Below are 15,089 nucleotides of genomic sequence, written 5' to 3'. Positions count from 1 at the left end.
AGGGATGATGTCATCATTAAAAATGGTCAAACAATATTATTGCACACAGAGTGAGTTCATGCAATATATTAGGTGACCTGTTAATAAGCCCATATTCCCTCCTGAACTTATTTTGGCTTTGCCATAACAAAAGGGCTTGAATACTTGACTCAAAAGAAATTACAAAAATAATTCCTCTGACATGATGGGGTATTGTGTGTAGGCCAGTGACAAAACATCTACATTTAACACATTTTAAAACTTCAGGGTGTAACACAAAATGTGGAAAGGTCAAAAGTCAAAGGGTTGTGAATACTTTCTGAAGACAACATATGTTCACACACAGTTCTGTCACACGCTTCATAGATGCTGCTGCTACTCTATTATTTATCCTGATTGCCTAGTCACTTTTACCCCCCTACATATTGCCTCAACTACCTCGTACCCCTGCACCGGTACTCCTTGTATATAGTCTCGTTGTTGTTGAATTGTGTTACCGTTTCCTTTTTTGATATTATTTTCCTACTTCTTAACTCCATATCGTTGGGAAAGGGTTCGCAAGTAAAGCATTTTAAAGTCTACACCTGTTGTGTTCAGCGGAAAATTAGATTTGAACTACCAGCTCTATTGGCATAGCATCAAATGGGATTTTGTAACGCTGACCAGGGCCGTATGTATCCAACGTGTCAGAATGAGTGCTGACTGACAATCAGTTTCACCTTTTAGATCAAAATTAGTAAGATTGAATGGAAAGGGGTGGAGCTGATCCTAGATCAGCCATCCTATTCTGAGATGTCCGTTACATACTTAGACCGCTAAGGCACTGCATCTCAGTGCAAGAGGCATCAATGCAGTCTCTGGTTCGAATCCAGGCTTCATCATGTCTGGCTGTGATTGGGAGTCCCATAGGGCGGCGCACAATTGGCCCAGTGTCGTCTGGCTGTGATTGGGAGTCCAATAGGGCGGCCCAGTGTCGTCTGGGTTTGGCCGGTGTAGGCCTTCATTGTAAATAAGAAATGTTCTTCACTGACTTGCTTAGTTAAATACAATTTTAACATTTTTTAACGTTTTAATTAAATGTGCATATCTAAGGCTCTGATATTAAAAATGGGGTGCTTGTGAATGGGTTACACGCTGACCAGACCGGACACGCCGCGTGCGCGAGCGTCGCAAAATAAATTTAGAAATCAATGTTATTCAATTATTGCACACACTGCTCGCGCGCGACGCCAAGGGCTAAAATAGAACTCCTTTCTATTTCTGACGCAGATCACGCTGAAAGTCCTGCCTCTCCCATCTCCCATCTCCTCATTGGTTTATAGAAGCAGGTACCCACATGCCATCTCCTCATTGGTTATACCCACGTGGGTGAATGAAAGACGAACTGTTTTGCCGGTAGTCGTGGTAATACTATGAAAGTTTAGATGCGATCGCCATATAAGTTAAACGATGAAAAGGCCTAGAAATAGGAGAGATGACTAGAAACGATTCGGTTGGCCATTTTATGTGTGGATTAATTGTCGGAGTAGAGGACCTTGTGCATTTCAGGTAAAATAACAACTCAATGTTTATATCCCAGGACAAATTAGCTAGCAACAGCAAGTTAGCGAAATAGGACAAGTTAACGTTAGCTAGCAAGTGCAAGCTAACTAGCTAAATTGCCATACATGTTTAATGCTTTTCGATCTGTCCCCAAATTAATGTCATTGGTTCAGAGTTTTTGATATTTTAACCTGCATGTCGTGATCGATCGGGTTTGGTGTGTGTGTGTGTGCACATTAGCGCACGCACGCAACCGTTTGGGGTTCCGTGTTAGAGTGGGGAGAATATGGGAAAGGGCATATAGAAATGTGGAAGCAACATTTGGAATTTGACCCTAAACTAACCTGCGACACAGCAGGGTTACCAAGGGAACCAAAGTCATGAAAACGTTTAATATCCCAAATCAATATCCTGTTGAATAAACTCCAAATGAATCACAGTACATCAGTGTTTTAATACGGTTGTTCACGGCTGCTCAACTCATCTCGGTTTTGCTGATCTACACAGCCAAGCCAATTGATTTGCAACACATAGGCTTGTGGTGTTGCGTGTCAACGCAGTCTTCAAGATGTAGCTCAATAACACACCACACACACACAGTAGTTTAACAGACAAGACTGGTCATATCATCTCTCCTGGTCTTGGTCAAGTCTCCCCCCAAAAAACAACCATTTTAACTTTAAGATAATCGTTCGTCAATGGCCTACCAAGATAAAGATCCTCTTTCAGCACTAAGGTTATATCGTCTTTGGGAAACATAGCTGTCAAGGCCTTCTAAAAAGGTTTCAGATTCACAATGCAAGCGGATGGAAAACATCCATTGACATCAATATAATTGATTAGGCAATTTGAACTATTGCCAGTTGTCTTCATTCATAAAACACTTCCAATGCAACACTACTGTGGCACTGACATCTCCATCCTTCCGGAAGAGACACAAAAACAGAGAGTCATCTAACACCTGATAAATCTATAAAATTAAGTAAACAATGAACCCATAATGGACTCCCACTCTGCATAATAAATGGAGTCAATGCAATTTTATGATGTTCATTTTCAGCAGTTTCTCTTACTCTCTGCAAACCACCGGGCAATGTTTACAGCATCTGACAACAGATTATTTGAGGGGGGTAATGACAGATGGCAGCAGAGTTGGAGGGGAATGGAGTTAATTTCACAGTGGCTGCACGGGGGGGGGGGGGACAGCTCCTTGCACACAGTTTAACATACTGTAATTACCCCCAAAGTGAAAATGATTCAATTTCCAAAAGAAAGAGGGGGATGAAGTGTGTGTACACTGTTTGAATGTTCTCCCCACTACACACACATTCACGGTTAAACAGAGTTGTGGGGTGCATCCAAGTGAGAAAATGTACTTTTAACGAGTGACAAGGGAAGATTACTTTTCCTCACAGGGGCATATGTAACAGGGAAAGCCACTCACACACACCGCTCACACATGAGTACTGCTCACACACACACGCACACGCACCGCTCACACGCACCGCTCACACGCACCGCTCACACGCACCGCTCACACGCACCGCTCACACACACCGCTCACACACACCGCTCACACACACGCCTCTCTCACGCGCAACGCTCACACATGCGCAACGCTCACACACGCATGTACACGCACCGCTCACACACACACACACACAGCTCACGCACACCACACCTCACACACACAACAGCTCACACACAACAGCTCACACACACACACCAGCTCACACACACACACACACACACACACACACACACACACAGCTCACACACACACACACAACAGCTCACACACACACACACACACACAACAGCTCACGCCCGCACCGCACGCACAGACAGACACCGCGCACAAACACAACGCGCACACTCAAATCCAAAGAGACAGACAAATAGGAAAAGAGGAGAATGGTGGGAGAGTGGAAGTGAAGGCTCAGGTACACAAACACTGATGCTGGTATTGATTGGTACACTCAGAGTCAGCGCAGGTACTACAGGCCACCCACTGAGTGAGAGGTTTAAAAGCAACGGGAGGAGAGACTAAATGAGAGGAAGAAAAGAAAGAAAAATAGAACGGTTCCCTCTGAGCTGAACAGGTGCAGGGGACCTCCAAGGGAGTAAGGAGGAAGGGACAGAGCAAATCAAAGAGAGAATCAAAAACAGAGAGAGAAAGCCAGAGGTCAAGAAAGGAGAGAGAGAGAAAAGGAAGGGAAGAAAGAGGTAGCCACCAGAGTGAGAGAAAAGGAAGGGAAGAAAGAGGTAGCCACCAGAGTGAGAGAGAGAGAGAAAAGGAAGGGAAGAAAGAGGTAGAGGTAGCCACCAGAGTGAGAGAGAGAGAAAAGGAAGGGAAGAAAGAGGTAGAGGTAGCCACCAGAGTGAGAGAAAAGGAAGGGAAGAAAGAGGTAGAGGTAGCCACCAGAGTGAGAGAGAGAGAAAAGGAAGGAAAGAAAGAGGTAGAGGTAGCCACCAGAGTGAGAGAGAGAGAAAAGGAAGGAAAGAAAGAGGTAGAGGTAGCCACCAGAGTGAGAGAAAAGGAAGGGAAGAAAGAGGTAGAGGTAGCCACCAGAGTGAGAGAGAGAGAAAAGGAAGGAAAGAAAGAGGTAGCCACCAGAGTGAGAGAGAGAGAAAAGGAAGGAAAGAAAGAGGTAGCCACCAGAGTGAGAGAGAGAGAAAAGGAAGGAAAGAAAGAGGTAGCCACCAGAGAGAGAGAGAAAAGGAAGGAAAGAAAGAGGTAGAGGTAGCCACCAGAGTGAGAGAGAGAGAGAAAAGGAAGGGAAGAAAGAGGTAGAGGTAGCCACCAGAGTGAGAGAGAGAGAAAAGGAAGGGAAGAAAGAGGTAGAGGTAGCCACCAGAGTGAGAGAGAGAGAAAAGGAAGGAAAGAAAGAGGTAGCCACCAGAGAGAGAGAAAAGGAAGGGAAGAAAGAGGTAGCCACCAGAGTGAGAGAGAGAGAAAAGGAAGGAAAGAAAGAGGTAGAGGTAGCCACCAGAGTGAGAGAGAGAGAGAAAAGGAAGGGAAGAAAGAGGTAGAGGTAGCCACCAGAGTGAGAGAGAGAGAAAAGGAAGGAAAGAAAGAGGTAGCCACCAGAGTGAGAGAAAAGGAAGGGAAGAAAGAGGTAGCCACCAGAGTGAGAGAGAGAGAAAAGGAAGGAAAGAAAGAGGTAGCCACCAGAGAGAGAGAAAAGGAAGGGAAGAAAGAGGTAGCCACCAGAGTGAGAGAGAGAGAAAAGGAAGGAAAGAAAGAGGTAGAGGTAGCCACCAGAGTGAGAGAGAGAGAGAAAAGGAAGGGAAGAAAGAGGTAGAGGTAGCCACCAGAGTGAGAGAGAAAGAAAAGGAAGGAAAGAAAGAGGTAGCCACCAGAGAGAGAGAAAAGGAAGGGAAGAAAGAGGTAGCCACCAGAGTGAGAGAGAGAGAAAAGGAAGGAAAGAAAGAGGTAGAGGTAGCCACCAGAGTGAGAGAGAGAGAAAAGGAAGGGAAGAAAGAGGTAGCCACCAGAGAGAGAGAAAAGGAAGGGAAGAAAGAGGTAGCCACCAGAGAGAGAGAAAAGGAAGGAAAGAAAGAGGTAGCCACCAGAGTGAGAGAGAGAGAAAAGGAAGGAAAGAAAGAGGTAGAGGTAGCCACCAGAGTGAGAGAGAGAGAAAAGGAAGGAAAGAAAGAGGTAGCCACCAGAGTGAGAGAGAGAGAAAAAGGAAGGAAAGAAAGAGGTAGAGGTAGCCACCAGAGTGAGAGAGAGAGAAAAGGAAGGAAAGAAAGAGGTAGCCACCAGAGTGAGAGAGAGAGAAAAGGAAGGAAAGAAAGAGGTAGAGGTAGCCACCAGAGTGAGAGAGAGAGAAAAGGAAGGAAAGAAAGAGGTAGCCACCAGAGTGAGAGAGAGAGAAAAGGAAGGAAAGAAAGAGGTAGCCACCAGAGTGAGAGAGAGAGAAAAGGAAGGAAAGAAAGAGGTAGAGGTAGCCACCAGAGTGAGAGAGAGAGAAAAGGAAGAGAAGAAAGAGGTAGAGGTAGCCACCGGAGTGAGAGAAAAGGAAGGGAAGAAAGAGGTAGAGGTAGCCACCAGAGTGAGAGAAAAGGAAGGGAAGAAAGAGGTAGAGGTAGCCACCAGAGTGAGAGAGAGAGAAAAGGAAGAGAAGAAAGAGGTAGAGGTAGCCACCAGAGTGAGAGAAAAGGAAGGGAAGAAAGAGGTAGAGGTAGCCACCAGAGTGAGAAAAAGAGAAAAGCCTGCCTGTGCAGTAATGAGCACAGCAAGTGAGGCCTGGCTCAGTTCAGAGCCCCTTGTTCTCATTCCATCATGAAAACCTCCCTCTACTTCCTACATTATAAATGGCCATTTCTACTTGTCAAATGACAGCACCAGCAATATAAGGATAGGATATATTCAAATGAAAACTCTTGCTTTAGTAGGCTACTGCATCATAAGACAAGTATTTTCAAAATCAAGCCTGTTCTGGCTGGAGTCTTTTCTAGTTCTAATGGAGGGGAGATGGGGGGAAAATACAAACTTGTTCTGGGGAAATGTGTTGTGTGTATGACTACAGTCATATTTGCAGACTTTTACCCTCCAATAAAACATATAGCTTAAAACAAGGCTCTACAAACCTGTTCCTGGAGAGCTACCCTGCTGTAGGTTCTCACTCCTACCCTGTTCCTGAAGAGCTAGCATCCTGTAGGTTCTCACTCCAACCTCTGTTGTAACTAACCTGGTTCAGCTCAACCAGCTAATTATTAGAATAAGGTGTGCTCGATTAGGGTTGGAGTGAGAACCTACAGGATGGTAGCTCTCCAGGAACAGGGTTGGAGTGAAAACCTACAGGAGGGTAGCTCTCCAGGAACAGGGTTGGAGTGAAAACCTACAGGATGGTAGCTCTCCAGGAACAGGGTTGGAGTGAAAACCTACAGGATGTTGAGGGGCAGAACGACAGATTTGTACCTTGTCAGCTCGGGGGTTTGAACTCGCAACCTTCCGGTTACTAGTCCAACGCTCTAACCACTAGGCTACCCTGCCGCCCCAACCGTTACTGATACTTTGACGAAGCATCTCCCTCCATTAGCGGTCTGTCGATACCCTTATCTACCACCATTACCTTGCTGCCGTGCGACTCATTTAGCCAGGAGTGGCTGTTAGTTTAAGCCTACGTCCAAAATGGCACCCCGTTCCCTATATAGGGCCCAAAGGGCTCTGGTCTAAAGTAGTGCACTATATAGGGAATAGGGTGCCATCTAGGATGAACCCCTTGAGTGTGAGAGACCGCAGGGCCTATGCAGTAGTGCTGCTTTTCCTATTCGCTTTCCAAGTGAAATGGTTGAAGATATTGATGGAGGGGTGTTGACAAATTGAGGCTCTTTATGTGATTCAGTGTTGGGAGAGCCATAAACGGTACGAAATAGGATTGGATGCAGAGTGAAGACTTTAGGAATAGAGAGGCTCGACGAGGGGTGGGGGGGGGGGTCGTATTACAAGATGAATAAGAAAACGACGGGAGAGAGAGAGGTGTTTGAAGAGCACTACTGCTACCTAGCGACGAGTGATGGGATGGTTGGCCCTGGACAATTTAAGATTGCTTGTAGGACACACTCATATTCACAGGCGATTCCTTGATCCACCTCTACGCAGACGACACCATTCCGTCCTTGGACACTGTGCCATCTAACCTCCAAACGAGCTTCAATGCCATATAACACTCCTTCCGTGGCCTCCAACTGCTCTTAAACGCTAGTAAAACCAAATGCATGCTTTTCAACCGTTCGCTGCCTGCACCCGCATGCCCGACTAGCATCACCACCCGGGATGGTTCCGACCTAGAATATGTGGACATCTATAAGTACCTAGGTGTCTGGCAAGACTGTAAACTCTCCTTCCAGACTCATATCAAACATCTCCAATCGAAAATCAAATTTAGAGTCGGCTTTCTATTCCGCAACAAAGCCTCCTTCACTCACGCCGCCAAACTTACCCTAGTAAAACTGACTATCCTACCGATCCTCGACTTCGGCGACGTCATCTACAAAATAGCTTCCAACACTCTACTCAGCAAACTGGATGCAGTTTATCACAGTGCCACCCGTTTTGTCACTAAAGCACCTTATACCACCCACCACTGCGACCTGTATGCTCTAGTCGGCTGGCCCTCGCTACATATTCGACGCCAGACCCACTGGCTCCAGGTCATCTACAAGTCCATGCTAGGTAAAGCTCCGCCTTATCTCAGTTCACTGGTCACGATGGCAACACCCATCCGTAGCACGCGCTCCAGCAGGTGTATCTCACTGATCATCCCGAAAGCCAACACCTCATTTGGCCGCCTTTCCTTCCAGTTCTCTGCTGCCTGTGACTGGAACGAATTGCAAAAATTGCTGAAGTTGGAGACTTATCTCCCTCACCAACTTCAAACATCTGCTATCTGAGCAGCTAACCGATCGCTGCACATAGTCTAACGGTAAATAGCCCACCCAATTTTACCTACCTCATCCCCATACTGTTTATATTTATTTACTTTTCTGCACACCAGTATCTCTACCTGTACATGACCATCTGATCATTTATCACGCCAGTGTTAATCTGCAAAATTGTAATTATTCTCCTTCCTCCTCATGCCTTTTGCACACAATGTATATAGACTCTTTTTTTCTACTGTGTTATTGACTTGTTTATTGTTTATTCCATGTGTAACTCTGTGTTGTTGTCTGTTCACACTGCTATGCTTTATCTTAGCCAGGTCGCAGTTGCAAATGAGAACTTGTTCTCAACTAGCCTACCTGGTTAAATAAAGGTGAAATAAAAACTAAAAACAGAAAATACACATAGGGACGGGGCTGCAAGAGGAGAGGGGGAGAGAGACGACAAGCAGCGAACACTAGAAAACTGGACTTTACTCACAGCCGAGTGGCGTTTCAAAATAGTGCACACAATATGGATCTCGAGATATGGATATTGCACAGATCTAGATTTCCATTTGGATGTGAATTAGATTACAGTTACACACACACACACACACATATATAGACTTACGTTTTTAAGTCATGTTTTTAAAATACAATCGCAGTGGTAGATCTCAGTTTGCATTTCGACTCAGAAAGTGACCTTGACTCAAAAAAGGTTGGTGACCATCGGTCTAGACCGTCCTCCAGTGACCACCTGTTTAAGTACAGAAGTACATGGACAGTCTCCTTAACTCACTTTCAGCTTTATACATGTAGATGATAGAGGAGAAGCAGCTGCCTGTCCAGATCCTGAAATCAAGGAGTGATTTCGACTTGCCATGTAGATGCAATTTTTTATGTAGATGCAATTGCAGTAAAAAGCTGTCATATAAAATAGAGATAACCACGAGGAATGTGTTGAAATACCCCAAAACAAGTGCTAAATGACCTACAGAAGTAATTTTATGTATATTTTGAAGTGAGCAGAGACTCAGAGACAGTGAGACAGTGAGAGACAGAGATGCAAAGAACTAAAAAGACAAATCTAGCCACTGACCAGGACTTGGGCTCTCCAAAGTGGAGGTAGTTGATACTGTAGAGATCCATGTCCTCTGTGTGCCAGGCGAAGGTGGTCTTCCACATGCCAAAGTACAGGTAGGGAGTGTTCACCCCCTCGATCACGATGCCACACTCCTGCTCCACCATGTCCAGCAGCGTGTTCAGGTGGCCGATGTTCCACTCACTGATCTCCTGGAAACACACAGACAGAGGGGGGGGTTGAATACGGTGACCCAATGAAAGCATATTTGCTACATTTACCAAATAAATTAAATGAAAAAAAGCCAAGCCTATAGACATGGAGTTAAACTGTTTGTTTGTCACAATTGTACTTCAGCTTTATACCAGTGAATAACATAGCTATACTGCTATGAGGACTAAGATGGCCTTGAACATCAATGGCAATGTAGTAATACATGTTCACCACCAGATGGTATCAAGGCCACATCACATGAAGACATGACATTTCAGCTATTTTTAATTAAAACTTCTCAACAGGTGTTACTGTTGGGTACTTAGTACTAAGGAATTCCACACCATTTGTAACTACAGTGCATTCTTAAAGTATTCAGACCCCTTCCCTTTTTCCACATTTGGCTAAGTTACAGCCTTATTCTAAAATGGATTAAACACAAAATGTCCTCCATCTACACACATAATTGCTAATTTCGTAAAAAATAAAAACGGAAATACCTTCCTTCTATACATAAGTATTCAGACCCTTTGCTAAGAGACTCGAAATTGAGCTCAGCATCCTGTTTCCATTGATCGTCCTTGAGACGTTTCTACAACTTCATTCGAGTTCTACTGTGGTAAATTAAATTGATTGGAAATGATTTGGAAAGGCACACAGCTGTCTATATAAGGTCCCACAGTTGACAGTGCATGTCAGAGCAAAAACCAAGCCATGAGATCGAAGGAATTGTCCATAGAGCTCTGAGACAGGATTGTGTCGAGCCACAGATCTGGGGAAGGGTACGAAAACATTTCTGTATTATTGAATGTCCCCAAGAACAGTGGCCTCCATCATTCTTAAATGGAAGAAGTTTAAAACCAGCAAGACTCTTCCTAGAGCTGGCTACCAGACCAGACTGAGCAATCGGGGGAGATGGGCCTGGGTCAGGGAGGTGACCAAGAACCCGGTGGTCACTGACAGAGCTCCTCTGTGGAGATCGGAGAACCTTCCAGAAAGACAACCATCTCTGCAACATTCCACCAAGCAAGACTTTATAGTAGAGTGGAAGACACTCCTCAGTAAAAAGCACATGACAGCTTGCTTAGAGTTTGCCAAAAGGCACCTAAAGGACTCTCAGACCATGAGAAACAAGATTCTTTGGTCTGATGAAAGCAAGATTGAACTTTATTGTGGGGATGTTTTTCAGTAGCAGGGAAGGGGAGACTAGTCAGGATTGAGGGAAAGATGAATGGAGCAAAGTACTGAGAGATCCGGCAGGGTAGCCTAGTGGTTAGAGTGTTGGACTAGTAACCGAAAGGTTGCAAGATCGAATCCCCGAGCTGACAAGGTACAAATGTGTCTTCTGCCCCTGAACAAGGCAGTTAACCCACTGTTCCTAGGCCATCATTGAAAATAAGAATTTGTTCTTAACGGATGGGCGAATAAATAAAAAAGTATTTTTTAAATCCTTGATGAAGATCTGCTCCAGAGTGCTCAGGACCTCAGACTGGGGCCAAGGTTCACCTTCCAACAGCACAATGATCCGAAGCACACAGCCAAGACAACGCAAGAGTGGCTTCGGGACAAGTCTCTTAATGTCCATGAGTGTCCACACCAGAGCCCGGACTTGAACCTGATCGAACATCTCTGGAGAGACTGAAAATAGCTGTGCAGCGACACTCCCCAGCCAACCAGACAGAGCTTGAGAGGATCTGCAGAGGAGTATGGGAAAAACTCCCCAAATACAGGTGTGACAAGTTTGTAGCGTCATACCCAAAAGGTGCTTCAACTAAGTACTGAGTAAAAAGGGTCTGAATACATGCAAACATTTCTAAAAAAACAAACTGTTTTTGCTTTGTCATTGTGGGGTTTGTTTGTAGATTGATGAGCGGCGGGAAAAAACAACAACTATTTAATCCATTTTATAATAAAACGTGGAAAAGGTTCAGGAGTCTGAACACTTTCCGAATGCGAAGCCAGAGTCGTGTTCAGATGGCGTGAAACAGAAGAAAACAGTAACAGGGAGGTAAGCACTATTTGAACTTGTCCCATAAGAAACACATTACTAATGTTCACAATCCATGTGCAGCCCTGCCAACCCTGTCCAACTTTTTAAGAGTACCAGACGCGTGCAGGAACTCGATTGGGGTCCCCCCCCGCCGCCAAGACGTTCATATTTATTTTTGATTATACTTTTGTAATGCTTTTTGTGACGTGGATAATAATTACAGTTACAGTCTATACGGTTGTAATTACAGTTACAGTCTATACGGTTGTAATTACAGTTACAGTCTATCAGGTTGCGTGATCCTCGTAATGTTAAGTGGAAAATCCAACTAAAGGATGCGGAATTAAATGTATATCACACTCGCACAAACACGACCAGTTATTTCTCATATTTGCATTTCATTTCTTTCACTAGCAAATGCGAGTGAACTTCTGCCATTTTAGAGCCCACTGAGCGTTCATCTTATGTTCCCTAACATTAACTTGAAACAATTAGTGTTGACCTTTCCACAACACACCGAGTGGAAAAGGGATTTGTCCATGTGTTGACGTACAGCTGACAGTGGGCAAACTCAGCATCACAACAAACAGGAGGGGCAGACATGGGGCAGCTAGTCGAACAATTATATATTCATCTCCATGTCTGTTGATAAAAACTCTGTACATGTCTGCGTGTTGCAGCTCAAGAGTCGGGATATTAGATTTACTCAGTGGATTTATTTTTTATAAAAAATATATGCATCAGCCCATTTTCATTTAAGCGTACTTTTAACTTGGATCGTACATGGCCAGAGAATTGCGTATTCGGTACGCAGAATGCATGCATGCATGTTCGCAGGTCTGCATGTCTAATAAGCAAGGCTTGTTCCTGGGCTGACTTACGGAGTCATAGATGGAGCCGCTGACGTCAGCCCCGTAGATTGGAGACACAAAGGTGAGGTTCTTCCAGTACTTCCTCTCCAGGTCGTCAAAGTCCTTGTGTCGGGGAGTACAGTACCTGGGAGTGGAGGGGGGAGAGGTCTATAGTTCACCAGACAGATATTAAAATGGGAAAAGCAGCGAAACAGGCGATAACAAAGGCAACACAATAATATCAATGGAAAAGTGATAAATCAAAGGTTCACAATCGTACTGTGCTATTTGTAATGGTCTCAACTCTTCATAACTGTGGTAACCTAAATTGCTGTGATTGGGAAAGAAAACATTTTATATAAAACTTGTTTTTAAACTACAAAAAAAAAATGTAAACTGGGAGAATAAATTATTCTTTAGTTTTCACTGTGAAAAAAAAAACAGTAATGTATCTTCTTCATTATTCTGAATGGGTCTCGATGGGTGTAGAATGTCTAGTAGCTGGGTGATGCGAGGTCCTACTTTCTGCTGTTGGCCAGTTGGCGGTACTCCCCCACAGTCATGGACTTCTTTTGGATGTTGTACTGGGTAAAGAGGCCTGACTGGCCCGTCACCACCTGCATGATGGGAGCAGGGATCGTCATCTCCTCAATGACGTCATACGACTTCCGTGGCTTCCAGCCCTTGGGGGGAATCACCTGCAAGAAGGGCAGGATGGAGGGAGGAAATGTGAAAGTAAGTGAGTGAGAGAGGATGTGAGGGGGCGAGAGTGAAAGAAAGGGAAAAGAGACAACTGTGACCAAGTGAGATGGAGAGGCAATAACAATACAAGGATGCATTATTAGTGTTTGGCAATTTAAACTAAACTGTCCTGATGTGTGTGTACCTTCGCCAGGCCTGCGCGGTGTGCTCCTTGAGTCTCCATGTAGGCAATGTATTTGGCAAAGTCCTTGAATTCCTCCATGGTGGGCCGGAATGTCATGATCTTACAACCTGGATTCATTACTGGGACCGGAGCTGAATCTGCAGCTAGTTCTGGGGCTGTATCTGGTGTTAGCTCAGGGGCTAATTCTGGGGCTGGAGCAGAATCTGCAGCTAGTTCTGGGGACATGTCTGGTGCAGGATCTTGGCCCATGTCTGGTGCTTCCAGCGACATGGTGGCAGGTAGAACTGGAAATAGAAAGGAATGACAGCGAATAGAATAAAAAAGCAATACATTTGTATTTATATTTTTACCTTTATTTAACTAGGCAAGTCATTTAAGACATTTTTATTTACAATGGCGGCCTACCCCGACGACACTGGGCCAATTGTGCCCCGCCCTATGAGACTCCCAATCATGGCCGGATGTGATACAGCCTGGATTCTAACCAGGGACTGTAGTGACGCCTCTAGCACTGCGATGCCGTGTCTAAGACTGCTGCGCCCCCCGGGAGCCCAATAAGGCACCGACAGACCTGGGTTCATATGTATCTAGTCTCGAAAACCCCACCCTAGGTAACAGTGACTAGGGCACGGGTTGCCAAACGGCAAATGTTTCCGTTTATTTCACATCAGCCTGACAGTACATTCAAAAGCATTTGAAACAGAAGGAAGTATGGTTTTTGAAATGCATCAGAAAAGGTATTGAGACGGTCAGGCAATAATTTTGTAGGATTTTCTAGGTGGGGAAATAATCAGTAGCTATGTGTCCTTGGCGACAGATTTTCATGCGAATATTCTAAAAGCTGCATAAATAACAAAAATAAAAAATTCAACCAGAGATGCGTTTCCATCAAATTGACTTGTTGCTGATAAAAGTTTGTGTGTGATGATGTGGTGTAAAAAATAATAAAGGATTTCCATCGCATTTTCAACTCTACTATAGGTTGACACTAAACATGTTGCATTATTAATGTAATGGCGGCTGTTTAACGGGCTCATGACTAGGGCTGTCCCAGACAACAACAAAAAATTATAGGTCGACGGAGAACAATCGAAAGAACAGGTCGATATGGTCAAATACACGTTTTAAAAATATATAGACAGACGCTATGTATTTAAATAAAATCAACTATACTGGGAAAATATATAAAACGCAACATGTAAAGTGTTGGTCCCATGTTACATGAGCTGAAATATAAAGATGGCAGAAATGTTCCATAAAAAAAGCGTATTTATTTTAAATTCTGTGCACAAATGTGTTCACATCGCAGTTGGTGAGTATTTTCCAACAACCTAACAGGTGTGGCATATCAAGATGCTGATTAAACAGCATGATCATTACACAGGTGTGACTTGTTCTGGGGACAATAAAAGGCCACTCTAAAATGTGCAGTTTTGTTACACAACACAATGCCACAGATCTCAAGTTAAGGGAGTTTACAATTGGCATGCTGACTGCATGCATATCCACCAGAGCTGTTGCCAGAGAATGAGAATTTAATGTTAATTTATTTACCATGTTTTAGTGAATTTGGCAGTACATCCAACCGGCCTCACAACCGCAGACTACGTGTATGGAGTCGTGTGGGCAAGCGGTTTGCGGATGTCAACGTTGTGAACAGAGTGCCCTATGTTGGCGGTGGTGTTATGGTATACGCAGGCATAAGTTACGTGCAATGAACACAGTTGCATTTTAACTATGGCAATTTAAATGCACAGAGATACCGTGATGAGTTCCTGAGGCCCATGGTCGCACCATTAATCCGCCCACATCACCTCATGTTTCAGCACGATAATGCACAGCCACATGTCGCAAGGATCTGTACACAATTCCTGGAAGACAAATGTCCCAGTTCTTCAAATGGCCCGCATACACACCAGACATGTCGCCCATTGAGCATGGTCGGGATCTTTTCTATCAACGTGTACGCCAGCATATTCCAGTTCCTGACCATATCCAGCAACTTCACACAGCCATTGAAGGAGTGGGACAACATTCCACAAGCAACTGACTGATCAACTCAATGCAAATGAGATGTGTAACGCTGCATGAGGCAAAAGCTGTCTGTGACAAGCAGGTGCATATCTGTACTCCCAGGCAAGTGAAATACATAGAATAGGGCCTAATTATTTT

The 15,089-nt window shown here is 44.4% G+C and overlaps 1 protein-coding gene across 1 annotated transcript in view; it reads right to left on the bottom strand.

The window, feature by feature from the left end:
- LOC135525058 (lysine-specific demethylase 4B-like) overlaps nt 1–15,089 on the bottom strand; it is an 82,075-nt gene that overhangs the window by 62,450 nt on the left and 4,536 nt on the right. Inside the window, 4 exon segments of the mRNA XM_064952822.1 lie at nt 8,996–9,189; nt 12,062–12,176; nt 12,554–12,729; nt 12,918–13,201. Coding sequence (XP_064808894.1) covers nt 8,996–9,189; nt 12,062–12,176; nt 12,554–12,729; nt 12,918–13,187 — 755 coding nt within the window. The 5' untranslated portion in view covers nt 13,188–13,201.

Source organism: Oncorhynchus masou, chromosome 31 (assembly GCF_036934945.1).
Source record: "Oncorhynchus masou masou isolate Uvic2021 chromosome 31, UVic_Omas_1.1, whole genome shotgun sequence".
NCBI lineage: Eukaryota > Metazoa > Chordata > Actinopteri > Salmoniformes > Salmonidae > Oncorhynchus > Oncorhynchus masou.
This window is presented reverse-complemented; position numbering and strand designations above follow the sequence as displayed.